This window comes from Cebus imitator, unplaced genomic scaffold, assembly GCF_001604975.1.
Source record: "Cebus imitator isolate Cc_AM_T3 unplaced genomic scaffold, Cebus_imitator-1.0 Scaffold473, whole genome shotgun sequence".
NCBI classification, from domain to species: domain Eukaryota; kingdom Metazoa; phylum Chordata; class Mammalia; order Primates; family Cebidae; genus Cebus; species Cebus imitator.
In genome coordinates, this window is record NW_016107788.1 from 807,325 (window position 1) to 824,234 (window position 16,910).

The window sequence follows — 16,910 nt, forward strand, 5'->3', positions numbered from 1 at the left end:
CCTGCCTCAGCCTCCTGAGTAGCTGGGATTACAGGCACGCGCCACCATGCCCAGCTGATTTTTTTGTATTTTTAGTAGAGACGGGGTTTCACCATGTTGACCAGGATGGTCTCGATTTCTTGACCTCGTGATCCACCCTCCTCGGCCTCCCAAAGTGCTGGGATTACAGGCGTGAGCCACCGAAGCATTCAGGACATGGATTGGCTCAGAGAAACAGGCAGGAAGTCTCATCCATGCTGCCTGTCACCGCCCCCTGAACCCCGGTCTCTCGCATAGGACCAGAAACTTCTTTCAGGGACAGAAGTGCCCATCCCTCCCCGGGTTCCATGCCTCTCCATCCCCTGGGCTCCAGGTTCCACTCCTGCCCCAGTCCCTCACAGTCGGGAAGTTCTTCTCTAGCTCTAACCTCCATGCTGTTTGCTGGAATGGTAGTCAATTTCCTATCTTTCCTTTGGCCTTCTGAATTTACCCCCCAAAAAACTGAGTGTGCCTGACAGGAACGTTCCCTGCCTCCCATTTCTCCTCACCCCGCCTCCCCTGGGTCCCCGAGTTTCCGATCTGCCATCTGCCTGAATCCTCCCAGGCACAGTGCCCAAGATCTCGCAGAGCTGGGACTGGGGAGGATGGCGAAGCCCGTGAGGACTCGGCCTCACACCTCAAGTGCCCGGGCCCTCCCTGCCTCTGCTTCCCCTGGATCTCAGCTCCATCTCAGGACCTCCTGTCCTGCCCCTCTCATGCCCCCTTGTATGCCTGTGACTCTACCAGTCTCTGCTCCTCTTCTCCTCTTTGGGGGCCTTCTGTGCCTGCATCTCTGGTTCGTTCCTTCTACCAGGTTAGGAAGAACAGGTGTACCTTTGTGATGGGTCCTCTTCTGGGGCACCTGGGGTGGAAGACACAGCCATGGTGACCTGGCCAGGTTCTGGACTTGGGGTTCCAATCTGGCCGTGCTGCTCGAAGGCACTGTAACCTTCAGCAAGTGCTGTCCGCCTCCGAATCTGCTTCTGCATCTGTAAAATGGGCACAAGAACCATCCCTCCCTCCCATGGGGAGGCCATGGGGAGAAGCCAGCGGCTTGAGGAGTGGGTAGCATGGCACCCACATGTAATCAGTACTTCCCATCACTACTAGGGGTACGTGGGGGCGGGGGACAGACCACGGAGTTTCCACTAGCAGGGTGTGAAGCCATGGTGGGCTGTCAGGCGTGCTGTGTCCTGTGCAGTGCGGGTGACTGCAGGGGCGGAGGAAGGATGGCTCTTCAGCAGGCCTGTGGCCTTGCCTGTACCCACCCCGCACACAGGCAACCTCCGTGGGAATTGTTGCTGTCATCAGGCCAATCTTGGGGGTCTTTGGGGCCCCTGGACTCTGGCAAGGCTGACCTGAGAGGAGCCACTTCCTAGCTGTGTGTTTCACCTTCAGCAACTGACAGTACCTCTGCGTGCCTCAGCTTTCCTAGAGGTGAAATGGGTGTAATAGCGCTCTTCTCTCAGAGGGTTGATGGGCAAACTGTGGGGCTTAATGCAAGTAAAGCTCCCAGGACAGTGCCAGTCCGTGCCAGGTGTGTGTTGGACATTACCACCTTTGCTGGTGTCGTTATTCGCTGAGTTCGCACGAGTCAGATGCATGCGGCATGCCTGGCTGTGGGAATGAGGTTAGCCGGCATTCCTGTTATCCAGGTCAGAGAGCTCTATCTGGGGACAGCTGGGGCCAGGTGCCCCCTCAGTGTGTGGCTGTTTTCAGGAGTGTAGCTCACACAAGTGGGTATCTAAGGCTTGGGCAAAGTGGTAGCTTTCCTCTGGGTGCACAGAGCTGTGCTGGGGACCTCCTGTTTGGAACCCGAGGTGTAGTATCTAGGACTTAGCCATCCAGGTGGTGCTGGGGCATGGAGGGTGACCTGGGACACTGGTGTCCAGCTGACGAAAGCTGCGTCATGGCATGTAGATGTGCTTCCTCAGCCGGGCGTGGTGGCTCCCGTCTGTCATCCCAGCACCTTGGGAGGCCGAGGCAGACAGATCACTGGAGGTCAGAAATTCGAGACCAGCCTGGCCTACACGGTGAAACCCCGTCTCTACCAAACAAACAAAAACTAGCCAGGTGGTGTGCACCCATAATCCCAGCACTTTAGGAGGCCGAGGCAGGCAGATCACTGAAGGTCAGGAGTTCAAGACCAGACTGGCCCACATGGTGAAACCCTGTCTTTACTAAAAAATACAAACATTGGCTGGGCATGGTGGTGGGCGCCTATAGTCCCAGCTATTCAGGAGGCTGAGGCAGGGGAATTGCTTGAACCCAGGAGGCGGAGGTTGCAGTGAGCTGAGATTGTGCCACTGCACTCCAGCCTGGGTAACAGAGTGAAACTCTGTCTCAAAAAAAAAAAAAAAAAAAGCTGTGCTGCCTCTGCCAGCAGTCCTCCTAGGTTGGAAGGGGAGCTGGGGACCGAGGGTGTCCAGGGCTGGGAGCCTGAATGTGCAGCTATTGCAGTGTGGCCTGGGCTGAGTGGGGATGTTGTATGAGCGTGGGAGAAAACAGACCCCCAGCGATGATAACGTACCCATCCGTCCTGCACCCAGTGTTCGGTGAGCAACTGCCATGTGCCCGGCACTGTCGTGGGTCCTGGGAATCAGTCACAAAGTGATTGGCCTTGGGAAACTCACATTCAAGCGCACGGGCATAAAAAAGCTCAGACGCTGATAAATGTCACGGAGAAACACAAGACAGAGAAGGTTCTGGAGCGGGGGATAGGGGTGCTGTCTGATGCGGGGCGGTCAGGACAGCCTCACTGAGAAGGTAACATCGGAGCACAGACCTGATAGAGAACAAGGCAAGAGCCTTCGGATGACCAGTGAAGAGGCTTCAGGCAGAGGGAAGAGCAGGTGCAAAGGCCCTGGGGCCGGGGTGTGCGCTGCCTCTTCTGGAAACAGAGTAGCAGGGGGAGGAGGCAGGCAGTGAGGTCAGAGATGGAGCTGGGCTGGGGAGTGGGGGCCTGAAAACCGAGGTGAAGTCCTCACCTCTGCTCTGAGTGGGACAGGAGCCATCGGGGACTGTGGAGCCGAGGCAGGGCAGGGTCCGTGGGGTGTTGACAGGGTCCCTCTCACTGCCTGCTGCCCGTGGGAAATGGACAGGGAATGGGGGTGAGGGTAGAAGTGGGAAGATTGGGGGAGGACCCGGGAGAGGGGGATGGGAGCCAGGCCAGGGAAGTACCCTGGGGGTGGAGAGAAAGATCCTCTGATTCCAGGGTCTGATTCCGCATATGTTATGAAGACAGAACCCTTTACCAAGGATTTGGCGATTTAATCCCCCCAGCGGCCCTAGGAGGCAGAGACTCTCAGTATCCCTGTTTCACAGTGGAGGGAACTGCGGCCACTGGCCCGAGGGTCACAGGAAGTGGCAGCAGAGTCAGGACTCCAACCCAGGCCTCTGGGGATGTGCCTTTTGTGGCCCTTGGGGGTCCTGGGCCAGTGTCTGGCACATAGCAGGGACCGGGTAGACATTTGTTGGCTGGATGGACGGATGGACAGATGGATGGGTTGATGGATGGATGGTGGACAGATGGATGGATGGTGGACGGATGGATGGATGGTGGACGGATGGATGGGTGGATACATTGAATGAATGAAGGTGGCTGCGCTGACGATTTTGCAGAAGTGTGTCAGGGGGTGAGGATCTGGATAAGGTCCAAAGAAGAGGAGTGCCTCTGGGGGTGAGAGTCTTTGTGGCACGAAGAGGGGCTGGCCCTGAGCTGCAGGATGGGGTGACGGTGCTGGTATATCAGGTGTGGGGGGTTGGAGTAAAGACTGCGTTGCGTGGTGGGGGTTCGAGGGAGTTTCTGGGGTAGGGGCGTCTGCAGGAAAACCCTGGGCAAGATCGCGTGCCTAGGCCCAGTGCGGGGTGCGATGCAGGAGGAGTGGTTTTGGCTGTGGGTGGGGGCAGGGGGTCAGTGGTGGCCCAGCCTGGTCATGCAGCCGACGAGGCAGTCTGTGTGCCACGAGGCTCTGGCTTGGCACGGCCCAACCACCCCCCTTCCTTGGGCAGCCCAGCCGGGAACCTTCCTCCCCCCACTTCCCCCGACCTTCCTCGGCTGCCTTCTCGGCTGCCCAGAACCAATGGGTTAATTAGATAACGGAGCCTTTGATTAGCGGGGGAGGGGGAGGCCTCCCCCCTGACAGCGCAGGGAAGGGAGGCCGAGGAGGAGGGAGGAGAGGCGCCCTCCCCGTTCGGAAGGAGAGAAAGAAGGAGGGAGGGGTGGGGAGGGAGGGAGCTGAGGCACAGCTTGGCTCTGCACTGCCGTGTGACTAGAAATTGTAATCGCGGAGAAAGAGAGACAGACAGAGCCGGGGAGAAAGGGACCAAGACAGACGGACGGACCGACAACCTGACTGAGACAGGCTCGGGGCCGATGAGAGGGTGACAGGGAGAGAGCAAGAGGGAGGAATAGATGGAGGAGAAGGAGAGAAGGGGCCTGGGGGTCCCGCAGGAGGCGAGATTGTGAGGGGGGAGGCTCCGGAGGGGGTTGAGGCCAAAGGAGGCGGACGGGGACCAGAGGTGGAGGAGGAGGACTGAGAGGGGCAGGGAGAGAGAAGAGGGGGCTGGGGGGGCTGGGGTCGGTGGGTGGAGAGAAAAGAGGCTGCCGGTGGGGGGAGAGTCGAGGTAGAGGTGGGAGAGGGGGTGGAAGGAGATCGGAGGAGGCGAGCGGGGAGGGGAGGAGAGGACTGCTGCAGTGGCCAAAGGACAGCCTCCCCCCCCGGGGTGGGAAGGGCGACAGGCCAGTGGGGGGGGCGCAGGGAGACCCAAGAAGCCCCTGCGCCCCCCCAACACCATCTCGACGGGAAGCCCTGGAGAACTGGGGAGGCAGAGACCCCGGCTGGCTGGAGGCATGTGGAGGGGGGGGCCTGGGCACAGGGAGAGGCCCAGCGGAAGCCAAGCCACCAGGGTGAGTGTCCCCCACCATGGGGTTGGGGGGGAGACAAGGACGGGCGATGGCGGAGGGCGAGGGGGGGAAGAGGAGGGAGGCTGAGTCGCTGCAGAAGCCGAGATGGGGGTGGGGGGATGCGGGCTGGCAGCGGGAGAACTGGGGACAGATGCGGAGGTAGACTCAGCCGACGCAGGCCTGGAGGCCGGATGGGTACTGTGGGCTCCCACGGGCCAGGCGAGGGCCCCAGCCTCAAATCCTGGCCCCGCACCTTGGGCTAGTCCCTTGGCTGACAGCGTGTGGGCTGGGTCGTTGTAGGGTCTTAAGAGGTGGGGGCCTCAGACCCAGGATAAAGACTGGCCTCAACCTCCCATTCAGGAGAACGGAGACCCTCACCACACTCAGTCAGACACAGATCACGTCCCCAGCCCTCCAGGAGAAAAACAGAATCAACCTCTCTCTCCTCCCTCTCTCTTTCTCTCCCTAGCCCCCTCTTCCCCCTCTCTCTGCCTCTGTCTCTGTGTCTCTCTGTCTTTCCATGTCTCTGTCTAGCCTTTGCTCTTACACACGCACTCAGATACACAGACGAATGCACACACATTTTTATCTGGGTTAAAATGGTCTTGGAAACTGCAGAAGGAGGGAGTGACTTTGTGTGTCTGCACACGGCCATGTGCCTGGGGGGGTAGCCTGGGGGGGTAGCCTGGGGGGGTAGCCTGGGGGGGTGGGGGCTGAGAGGCCACCGTGAGAGGGCGTGCCGCGTCCCTGCCGAGTGTGTGAGCCAGTTGGTGTGCCTGTTTGTGTGACCTGCTCCCCTCCAGGTCTCTGGGGGCCGATTTGGGGTTGGCCTCTGCTGGGGCAGAGCCCGCCGGCGTGGGTGTATTTGTGTGTACTCAGAGATGCTGCGTGCAAGGGAGGGTTGGGTGCTGGAGGGTAGACCCGGGGCCAGAGTATCCCCTCTGCATGCTCCCGGCCTGCTCTGTGCCCTTGCACAGGCCATTTTCCCTCGAAGTGCCTCAGTGTCCCCATCTGTAAATTGGGCATCCTAACAGCTCCCTCCTACGATCATTGTGAGGCTTCGGCGAGATGATCAGGATAGAGTTTGCTGCATTGTGGGGCTCACCCGGTGTTCTGGCGCGAGTATTATTACTGGTCTCATCGCTGCTGCTGTGACCAGCCCATCTCCTTTCCTCCTCTGGTTCTACGGAAATGGGGGGGCAGGACAGATTGGGGAGGTGCAGCGTGACTTCTCAGAGGACCCTACTCCCCACGGCCCACTCCCCCCGAGAACCCGCTTAGAGTCCTAGACCCCCTTCCCTTCCCCATCCCCTCCCTGAGAGCCAAGCTCCATCCTGCGGCACCAGCTGGCACGAGTCCCACTGGGGCTGCCTCTGCCTGGAGCACCCACAGTCTCCGGGCAAAGGAGGGAGCGCAGCTGCTGGCCCCTCAGTTTATGCCACCCCCGAGGTCCCCAGCCACCCTCACCCACAAGCTCCAGTCTCCTCCCTCCTCAGCCTGCTGCCTCCCAGCCCGCCCTCACCTGCCTGCACCTGTCACCTCCATGGCTGCCTCGGCTGCCACCTCGGCTCTCTGTCCCTCAGGTTCCCCCCCAAGTCTGACTCAAGTGTCGGAAGCTGCTATGAGGCCCCCAGAGGACCTGGACGGGGTGGGCTGTGACAGGAGGGTGTGCAGCGGAGGGTCTGTCAGGCTAGCGGAGGGCGCAGCCGGTGGGGGAACGTGGCTCTCCACTGACACTCCTGGGAGGGGGAGAGGGAGAGGGGGAGGGAATGAAGGGGAGAGGAGGCTGGGACCCACCTCCTAAGGCATCACGCAGGTGGCGAGCGGACCAGGCGGGTGTTGGGATGCGAGCAAGTTCCTCTCAGCCTGGCTTGCTCTCCCTTTTCTGCCCCCTTGCCTTGTCTGTCTCTCTCTTACTCGACTGATGTATTTACCTTTTTGAAATCATGCAAAGAGCCGGGTTTTGAATCTGGATGACTTCTGCACTTCCTGGCTGAGCGACCTTGGGCAGGCACTTACTCTCCCCCAGCCTCAGTTTTCCCTGCTGCAGAATGGGTGTAGAGTCTTGTCAGCATGGAGAGATGAGCCAGTGCAGGGCAGGGCGGGCAGTACTTCCCTGAGCCTGCCCCAGCCTGTTGGGTGGGTCCCTTGGCGGCTGTCTGCCTCCCTACCCCTTCGGTCCTGGGCAATGGGGCAGGGAGGTGGCGCTGGGGCTGCCCGGGTGTTGGCAAGCACCCAGGCCGCGTGGGCTCCTGTCCCTCACCGAGTCTCTCCCCTCTCTCTCCCCTGCCCACAGCCCCCCAGTGTCCACGCGGAGCATGAACATTGAGGATGGCGCGTGCCCGCGGCTCCCCGTGCCCCCCGCTGCCGCCCGGTAGGATGTCCTGGCCCCACGGGGCACTGCTCTTCCTCTGGCTCTTCTCCCCACCCCTGGGGGCCGGTGGAGGTGGAGTGGCCATGACGTCTGCCGCTGCAGGGGGCTCTCCGCCGGCCACCTCCTGCCCCGAGGCCTGCTCCTGCAGCAACCAGGCCAGCCGGGTGATCTGCACACGGAGAGAGCTGGCTGAAGTCCCGGCCAGCATCCCAGTTAACACGCGGTACCTGAACCTGCAGGAGAACGGCATCCAGGTACTCAGGGCCAGCGGGTGGAGGGGGCCAAGGGTGGGGGCAGACTGGGGAGGCGTTCAGATGTGGCTCATCACGTCCCTTCTGGGCCTGCCACACCGGCTCGTCCCCTTCTCCGACACCTGTGGATGTGGTTTGCAGGTGGGCATCCTCTCCATCCCGAGGGGGAGTGGAGGCTATCTGGGCTTTGTGGGCACAGCCCTCCCTGTCTCCCAGCCACTGTGTTGGGGCCCAAGTGCAGGCCACCTGCCCAGCCCCCCAGCACGGGACAGGCGGGTCAACCTAGGTGGAACCCTGGGTCACTGAGCTGTGCAGAACAACCCTTCCACGGGCAGCTCTGTGCCCTCTGCACCACCACACCCTCGCGTGGCCTTGGGAAGGTGACGGCATGATTCTGAGCCTTGGTTTCTTCATCTGAAACACAGGGGTGATGCGAGCCCCTGCATTGAGGCGTTGCTGTGAGGGCTGATGGGTCTCGTACTTGTCGGGGCTTTAGCCTGGGTGCCGGCACCCGGCGAGCGGTCAGAGGACGGGAGGCGTTTCCATGGTGGTTGTGGAGCAGGCAGTGCAGGCTTTGCGTCCCCATGTCCTGGGGCTGGTGTGAGAATTGGAGAGCAGAGAGGCTGAGAACGCTCTGGTGTCTGGCGTCGTGGCAGCCTGTGGCTGGTGCTCAGGATGGGGCAGCTGCCATCTGATTATTGATGACCGTGGTTATGATAGGCTGTAAGCGAGGGTGGGCCACCGTTGTGCTATTAGGAAGCAGGGCTTCCCAACCTCTGCCCTATGGACACTTGAGGCCGGATCATCCCTTGGGGGGGCAGGGTGGGGGACTCTGTCCTGTGCGCTGTAGGATGTTTCACAGCACTTCTGGCCACTAGATGCCAGTAGCACCCCATGCCCAGTTCCAACGATGTCTCCAGGCATTGCCAGTGATTCCCAGGGGGGATCATCACCCCAGGTTGATTTGGTCCAACCCCTGCCTCCAAGCAAGCCTCCTCCTGCCCCAGCTCTAAAGCCGGGAGAGAAGGGGACGCCCGTGCCAGAGGTCCCAGCCCCAGCAGATCTAATTCTCCAGATCCAACTGCTCCTCTAAGAAGGCCGGCTGTGACCGGACATGGTGGCTCAGACCTGTAATCCCAGCACTTTGGGAGGCCGAGGTGGGCGGATCACCTAAGGTCAGGAGTTTGAGACCAGCCTCACCAACATGGAGAAACCCCATCTCTACTAAAAAACAAAAATTAGCCAGGTATGGTGGCACATGCCTGTAATCCCAGCTACTTGGGGGGCTGAGGCAGGAGAATTGCTTTAACCCAGGAGGCGGAGGTTGCAGTGAGCCAAGATCGTGCCATTGCACTCCAGCCTGGGCGAAACTGTGTCTCAAAAAATGAGTGAAACTCTGTCTCAGAAAAAAAAAAGAAGGGCAGCTGCTCTTCTTCCTGGTCTGTCCCTGGAAAGGGGTGAGAGGACTTGGCCACTCCCATCTGACTATCCTGAGAGCCAGATTCCTGGGTGGCTGTGGGGCAAGGGCCAGTGAAGGGGTCCAGAAATGCCAGAGGCCTGGTGGCATGACCGCCCCCTGTTCCTGCAGCGCCTTTACCTTCTGTCCAGGCCCACCTTTCACAGGCTCCCATTTCTGCCAGTGTACTTGGAGTCTGCCTTGCGTCTCCCCAGCTGCAGTTCCCACTGATCCGTCCACGTCCCCCTTAAGCAGGTGACGTTCCGCACTGGGCAGCCCCCAGGCACCTGCCCGCTTCCCTGTGCTCCATCCTTCACCCACTTACACACGTGACGTTCAACAGACACCAGCAGCACCGGCTCTGTGCCAAGCCCTGTCCCGGGTGGTGTCCCAGCCAGGCAAAGCCCAGCCCTGGCCCCGGGCAGCTCACATCCTAGCGGGGAAGAAATGAGGAGAAGGAGCAAATGCACGGGACGGCACGCCAGGGAGACGCGTCTTAGAGACCTGGCCGGGGAGAGGCTGCAGTGAGCCGTGATCGCCCCACTGCACGTCAGCCTGAGTGACAGCGTGACACCCTGTCTCTAAAAATGCAACCATTTACACAGACACAGGAATGTCGGGGAGGTGCCCATGCCGCTCGCCAGCAGCCCCAGGCCGGGGCACCGTCCCCGTCATGGAACCTGGACCCGTTTCTCTTTGGGGAGCTCAGTGCCACACAAATGTGTGCTGAGCGCCACCAGCAGATGTGGGTTCATTTATGATAAGTCACACACAGGCCGGTTCCCTGCGTATATCACGTACATGGTAAAGCACACACCAGGGTGGGCGCCGTCAAAGGGTGAAAAGCATCAGTAGGGATCTGGGCGCCTCCATGTCTCATCGCTCCCACCGGGGGTTCTTGCACCCCCTCCAGAGAAGAGGGTGGAGGGTGTGTTCGTCCAGCCCAGGAGAGTGGATGCTTGTGTTTGCTCGCTCAGTGGCCTTGACCTCCCTCAGCGGACACATCCCAGACAGCAAGAGGTGTGGACCACATCAAGGGGAATCCCAGGCACTTCATGATTTTGTTTATTTATTTTTGAGGCAGAGTCTCACTCTGTCTCCCAGGCTGGAGTGCAATGGCACGATCATGGCTCATTGCAACCTCCGCCTCCCAGGCTCAAGCCATTCTCCTGCCTCAGCCTCCCGAGTAGCTGGGATTGCAGGTGCCCACCACCACACCCAGCTAATTTTTATATTTTTAGTAGAGATGGGGTTTCACCATGTTGGCCAGGCTGGCCTTGAGCTCCTGACCTCAGGTGATCCACCCACCTCAGCCTCCCAAAGTGCTGGGATCACAGGCGGAAGACACCGTGCCCGGCCCAGAGGCTCTTTAAAAAGTAATAACTTTTAGCCTGGCACAGTGACTCATGCCTGTAATCCCATGATTTGGGAGACTGAGGCAGGTAAATTGCTTGAGCCCAGGAGTTTGAGACCAGCCTGAGTCACACAGTGAATCCCCATCTCCGCTAAAAATACAACAATTAGCCAGGTGTGGTGGCATGCACCTGTGGTCCCAGCTACCCAGGGGGCTGAGGTGTGAGAAGCGCTTGAACCTGGGAGGCAGAGGTTGCAGTGAGCTGAGATTTCACCACTGCACTCCATCCTGGGTGACAGAGTGACCTTGTCTCAAAAAAACAAAAAAAAGTAATAACTTTTTAGTTATCCAAATTAAAAAATGAAAAAATCACCCCAGTTCCGTCACCAGATATAAATAACCACTGTTTACATTTTGTTTTAATACCTTCCTGGCTCTTTCCTGTGTCTATATAAATGGTTTCATTCTTAGAGACAGGGTCACCCTTTGTCACTCAGGCTGAAGTACAGTGAGGCGATCACGGCTCACTGCAGCCTCAACCTCCCTGGCTCAAGTGATCCTCCGGCCTCCGCCTCCAGAGTAGCTGGGACTACCGGGGGACTCCACCACACCCGGCCAAATTTTTTTTCTTTTTTATGAAGACAGGGTCTCACTATGTTTCCCAGGCTGGTCTTGAACTCCTGGGCCCAAGCAATTCACCTATTTTGGCCTCCCAAAGTGCTGGGATTACAGGTAAAACCAACCGCACACAGGCATAAATGTATTTTTAATTACTTCTTACAGAATAAATACAAATTAATTGAGAGAAACTAGAAAATACACCTAAGTAAAAACAAGAGGACAGAACCCACCATAACCCACAGCCACACGTGGCTCCCCTCTGCTTCAGTGTCTTTGCGTTCAGACACCCTCCCCACCCATGCGCACTGCATTGCACAATTGCTGCTGATTTGTAAATGGATTTTTTGCTTTTTAAAATTTTTTTTAGACAGAGTTTTGCTCTTGTTGCCCAAGCTGGAGTGCAGTGGTGCAATCTCGGCTCACTGCAAACCTCCACCTCCCGGGTTTAAACGATTCTCCTGCCCCAGCTGCCCAAGTAGCTGGGATTACAGGCGCGTGCCACCACATCTGACTAATTTTTTGTATTTTTAGCAGAAACAGGGTTTCACCATGTTAGCCAGGCTGGTCTGGAACTCCTGACCTCAGGTGATCTGCCCACCTTGGCCTCCCAAAGTGCTGGGATTACAGGTGTGAGCCACCATGCCCAGCTTCTTTTCTTTTTGACCAAATCTTGCTCTGTCGCCCAGGCTGGAGTGCAGTGGTGCGATCTCGGCTCACTGCAGCCTCTGCCTCCCGGGCTCAAGCGATATTCCTGCTTCAGACTTCCAAGTAGCTGGGATTACAGGTGCCCACCAGCAAGCCCAACTAATTTTTGTATTTTTTAGTAGAGACAGGATTTCACCATATTGGCCTGGCTGGTCTTGAACTCCCAGCCTCAAGGGATCCGCCCACCTCAGCCTCCCAAAGTGCTGGGATTACAGGTGTGAGCCACAGCACCTAGCCTCCTCATTTCTAGTTTCTGAGTTGATATGAACAACGCTGGGGGACATCTGTTGGCTCATTCTTCCTGATGTTCTGGACTCAGCCCTTGGGATAAATTCCTAGAAGCGGAGTTTCCAGGTCTGAGGGAGAGAAGCAAGGCTCTGAGTTCTGTGTGGCTTCCTCATTTTCGTCAACTCCTCCCTTACACACACACACACACACACACACACACACACACAAATGCACGCACACATGCACATGCACATCAGGGCCTGGCACTGAAGGATGATGAGAGAAGCATGGCTTGAGTTCTGTGTGGCTTCCTCATTTTCGTCAACTCCTCCCTTACACACACACACACACACACACACACACACACACACACACAAGTCAGGAGGGGCTGGCACGGAAGCACTGATAGCGACAGGCTGCATTCTGGAGATTCGAGAGCCTCCCGCGTGGCTCACCACCTTGGTTGTCATCTGTCCCCCGCTGCACTGTCACCTGCGTGAAGCAGGGACTTTGCACTGTTCTCTCCCAGACCCCCAGCACCTAGGGCCAGCCGAGCCTGGTGTGCAGGAGGTGCCCAGCAGCTGCTGCCTGTGAATGGGAGGCCAGCTTCCGAGCTCCTGCTCTCATCCCTGGCAGAGGCCCTGCAGCCGCCTGTCGGTGGGAGCTGATGCCAATCCCTGCTGTGAGCTCTGCAGGGTGGCTCAGAGACTTCTGTCACCTGTTCTCACATGCCCCTGGCAGCAAGAACCTCGCGGGGACTTTGAGGGACTCTAAGTGCACGGGGTGACGGTGCTGGCCTGTCTCCAGGAGGTTAGAACGTTGCTGTCCATCTTTGGTGAGAGGGTTAAAATGTCCCTCTGCCACATGATGGGGACAGGATGTGGTCCCCATAGGAAGACAGAGGATGTTTGTTTTTTGAAAAAGTCACGGCTGGGCACGGTGACTATGCGTGTAATCCCAGTACTGTGGGAGGCTGAGGTGGGTGATCATCTGAGGTCGGGAGTTCGAGACCAGCCTGACCAACATGGTGAAACCCCGTCTCTACTAAAAATACAAAAATTAGCCGGGCATAGTGGCGCATGCCTGTAGTCCCAGCTGCTTGGAAGGCTGAGGCAGGAGAATGGCTTAAACCCGGGAGGCGGAGGCTGCAGTGAGCTAAGATCACACCAATGCACCCCAGCCTGAGTGACATAGCGAGATTCCATCTCAAAAAAAAAACAAAAAACAAAAAACAAACAAAAAAAAAACCCCCAGCAATCTTCCAAGATCCTTCCCCAACCCCACCACTGTTTTCTGAGATTGGTGGGGCCTATAAGCCCAGAGCCTCTGGACATGCCTTCTAAGGCAGAGGCCTGGAGACTGCCTCTCCCCAGCTCACATGCCCTGGCCCCCTGTGAGAAGACCAGGTGCAGACCTGCTCCTCAGCCTCCTCGAGGCCCTGGGGGGCAGCTGCACCACCTCGGCTGGGCCCGGCCTGTCCACTCCCGGCTCCTCCTCAGTCAGGCACATGGTCCTCACCCCCTCCTTCCTCCTTCCCTCCCTTTTATCCAGTTCCCCCGCCTTCTCCTCCCCAAAGCCCATCCTCCTAATGTGTTTACTGTGGATTTGTGTGTGTGTGCATGCTTGCAAAATGTGTATTGTTGCTTTGTGTGCATGTACAAAATTAATTTCTGCAGATGAAGCTGTGTTAGAGATCGCTGTCTTTGTCTCACTGTTTTCACTCGGCCTGTGTTTCCAAGAGTGGTTCACATTGCCGCCTGTGTGTGTGTGTGTGTGTGTGTGTGTGTGTGTGTGTGTCCGTGGCTATAACCGCGGAAGCACCGATGGGCACCCGCCCCTCTCCACCTGCCAAGTCCCCCACTGCCAACTGATGAGATTGGACGTCCCGGAGGGTTCTAGCTGCCCCACTGTAAATCCTCCCTCGGGACCCCTCTGGGAGCTGCGTGGTCATTTCTGTGGAATATATACCCAGAGGGAATTGCCAGGCCATAGGATACACATGTACTTAATTTAACAAAGCACCACTGAATCCACCCAAGGCTTTTAGCGGATGGCCCTGGGCCTCTCCTGGGGCCCGCCATGAGGTTGTATGGCAAGGAAGTGTGTCTCCAGCTGAAGGAGCAAACCAATCCATCCTAAGAAAATCATTAGACGGGCTTCCAAGAGCTGTGTTTAAGGATGGCCCGACAGCCAACATTTACAAGGAGCCAAAACTCCTGCTGACAAGGTGCTGCTTAGGTCAGCGGTCCCCAACCTTTGTGCCACCAGGGACCGGTTTCATGGAAGACAATTTTTCTACAGGCTGGGGTGCCGGGGGGATTCAGCTGCATTTCACTTATGGTGTGTTTCATTTCTGTCGTTATTATTACGTCGTCATATATAATAAAATAATTACACTACTCACCATAACGTAGAATCAGTGGGAGCTCTGAGCTTGCTTTCCTACAACTAGATGGTCCCACCTGGGGCTGAGGGGAGACCATTGGGCTTTAGATTCTCATAGGGAGCACGTAACCTAAACCCCCCTTTTGCACAGTTCACGATAGGGTGCATGCTCCCATGAGAATCTAATGCCATTCGGGCATGGTGGCTCACACCTGTAACCCCAGCACTTTGGGAGGCCAAGGTGGGTGGATCACCTGAGGTCAGGAGTTCGAGACCAGCCTGGCCAACATGGCAAAACCCCGTCTCTACTAAAAATACAAAGATCAGCCAGGCATGGTGACAGGTGCCTGTAATCCCAGCTACTCAGGAGGCTGAGGCAGGAGAATCGCTTGAACCCAGGAGGCAGAAGTTGCAGTGAGCCAAGATCACACCACTGCACTCCAGCCTGGGCGACAGAGCAAGACTCTTGTCTCCAAATAATTTTTTTTGTAATTTAAATAAAAGATAATATAATGCCACCACCGATCTGACAAGAGGCAGAGCTCAGGCCGGAATGCTTACCCGCTGCTCACCTCCTTCTGTGCAGCCCGTTCCTGGCAGGCCACCCACCGGTGCTACTCTGTGGCCCAGGGGTTGGGGACCCCTGGGTTAAATGAATCACTGTGCCGCTTACAATGGAATATTATGCAGCTACTTAAAACAGAGTTTCAAAGAACAGTGGGCGACATGGAGAAATGCTCAAAACATAATACTGAGCTTTCAAAGAATGTGAATCAGATTTCCAATGCACTTTTAAAACTCAAGTCATAGATTTTCAAAGACCGAGAAACACCCAGGAATGTCAACAGGGTCTTCCTCTTTGCATTAGTATTACGGGGCATGTTTAATTTCCTCTTTATGTTTTCTTTATTCTCTAGATTTTCTTCAGTGACATTTTGTAACTTTAATAATCAGAACAAATTAAACTTTAAAAATACTAAGTATTCCATGTGAGTGGGATGACTCCTCCCATCATACGGATGTGGAAATGGAGGCACAGGTGGCTCTGAGTGACTTGTCCAAGGTCGCCCAGCAAGCTGTGGCCCCCATGTAGCCTGGGTAGCTACAGGATGGTAGTTCTGTTGCAAAAACAACACACAGAAAAACCCTGCTACAGTGGCTCACGCCTGGAATCCCAGCACTTCGGGAGGCCAAGGCAGGTGGATCCCTTGAGCTCAGGAGTTTGAAACCAGTCTGGCAACATAGTGAGACCCCATTTCTACTAAAAATACAAAAACTAGCCAGGTGTGGTGGTGCCCACCTGTAGTCCCAGATCCCGGAGCGGCTGAGTGGGGAAGGTGGCTTGAGTCCAGGAGGCAGAGGCTGCAGTGGAAGGTGACTGCGCCACTGCGCTCCAGCCTAGGGGGCAGAGCGAGACCCTGTCTCAAAAAAAACCCAAATCAAACAAACAAAAAATCCTGCTATCATGCATTACCAAGGTGAATACCAGGAATGGCTTTTAAATTACTCACTAGTTTGCATCTTCCAGATGGCTGATTCCTCCGGGGGCATGAAACATAGAGCTTTGGATTGGACAGACTTTACCCAGTGAGAGCCCTTTTAGGAAGAAAATGGTGGGAGCGCCGGGCGCAGTCGCTCACGCCTGTAATCCCAGCACTTTGGGAGGCCTAGGCAGGTGGATCAGAGTGAAACCCTATCCAACCCAAAATACAAAAATTAGCTGCGAGTGGTGGTGGGTGCCCGTAGTACCAACTACTCAGCAGGCTCAGACAGGAGAATCACTTGAACCCGGGAGGCAGAGGTTGCAGTGAGCTGAGATTGTGCCACTGCACTCCAGCCTGGGCAACAGAGAGGGACTCCATCAGAGAGAAAGAGGGAGGGATGGAGGAAGGAAAGAAGGAAGGAAGGACGGGCAGAAGTAAGAAAGGAAAATGGCAGGAGGAAGGATCTGGGGGGATCTAGAAGCTGACCTCTCCTGAGGTCAACTAGGACAGCCCCCGTCGTGGGCCTGGGAGCAGCAGCCAGGAGGCCCTCTGGGTAGGAGGGAGCAGTGCGCCCTCTGCTGTCCGTTCCCAGGCTGCTGCTCCTTCGTGCCTGTGGCCTCTCCGGCTCTCATTCCAGCTGCATGGTCGTCCTCATTCTCTCAGCAGCGCCATCTCGGGGCCCAGATAATCCTTGTCATCGCTCGGAGCCTCAGTTTCTACCCTTTTCAAATAGGATTTCCCATACATTGTCAGTTTCTTCTTAACTTTTTCTCATGATGATGCGCCGCACACTTACAGAAAAGAACAGTTGGCGGGCGCAGTGGTTCACGCCTGTAATCCCAGCACTTTGGGAGGCCAGGGCAGGGGGATCACGGGAGGTCAGGAGTTCAAGACCAGCCTGGACAACCTGATGAAACCCCCATCTCTACTAAAAATACAAAAAAAAAATTAGCCAGGCATGGTGGTGAGCACCTGTAATCCCAGCTACTCGGGAGGCTGAAGCAGGAGAATCCCTTGTACCTGGGAGGCAGAGGTTGCAAGGAGCCAAGATCCTGCCACTGGCACTGCAGCCTGGGCAACAACGAGACTCCATCTCAAAAATAAAAAAATAAAATAAAAAATAAAAAA

General features: G+C 56.8%; 1 protein-coding gene across 2 annotated transcripts in view; it reads left to right on the top strand.

Annotated features, from left to right (window-relative positions):
* LRRC4B (leucine rich repeat containing 4B) overlaps positions 1 to 16,910 on the top strand; it is a 47,141-nt gene that overhangs the window by 13,220 nt on the left and 17,011 nt on the right. The window contains exons 1-2 of one of the 2 annotated variants that reach the window (XM_017512505.2): positions 4,663 to 4,927; positions 7,221 to 7,552. In XM_017512505.2, coding sequence (XP_017367994.1) covers positions 7,256 to 7,552 — 297 coding nt within the window. In that variant the 5' untranslated portion in view covers positions 4,663 to 4,927; positions 7,221 to 7,255. Of the gene's footprint in view, positions 1 to 4,662; positions 4,928 to 7,220; positions 7,553 to 16,910 lie in introns of those variants that run through there. The other variant, XM_017512507.2, reaches the window with a different exon arrangement.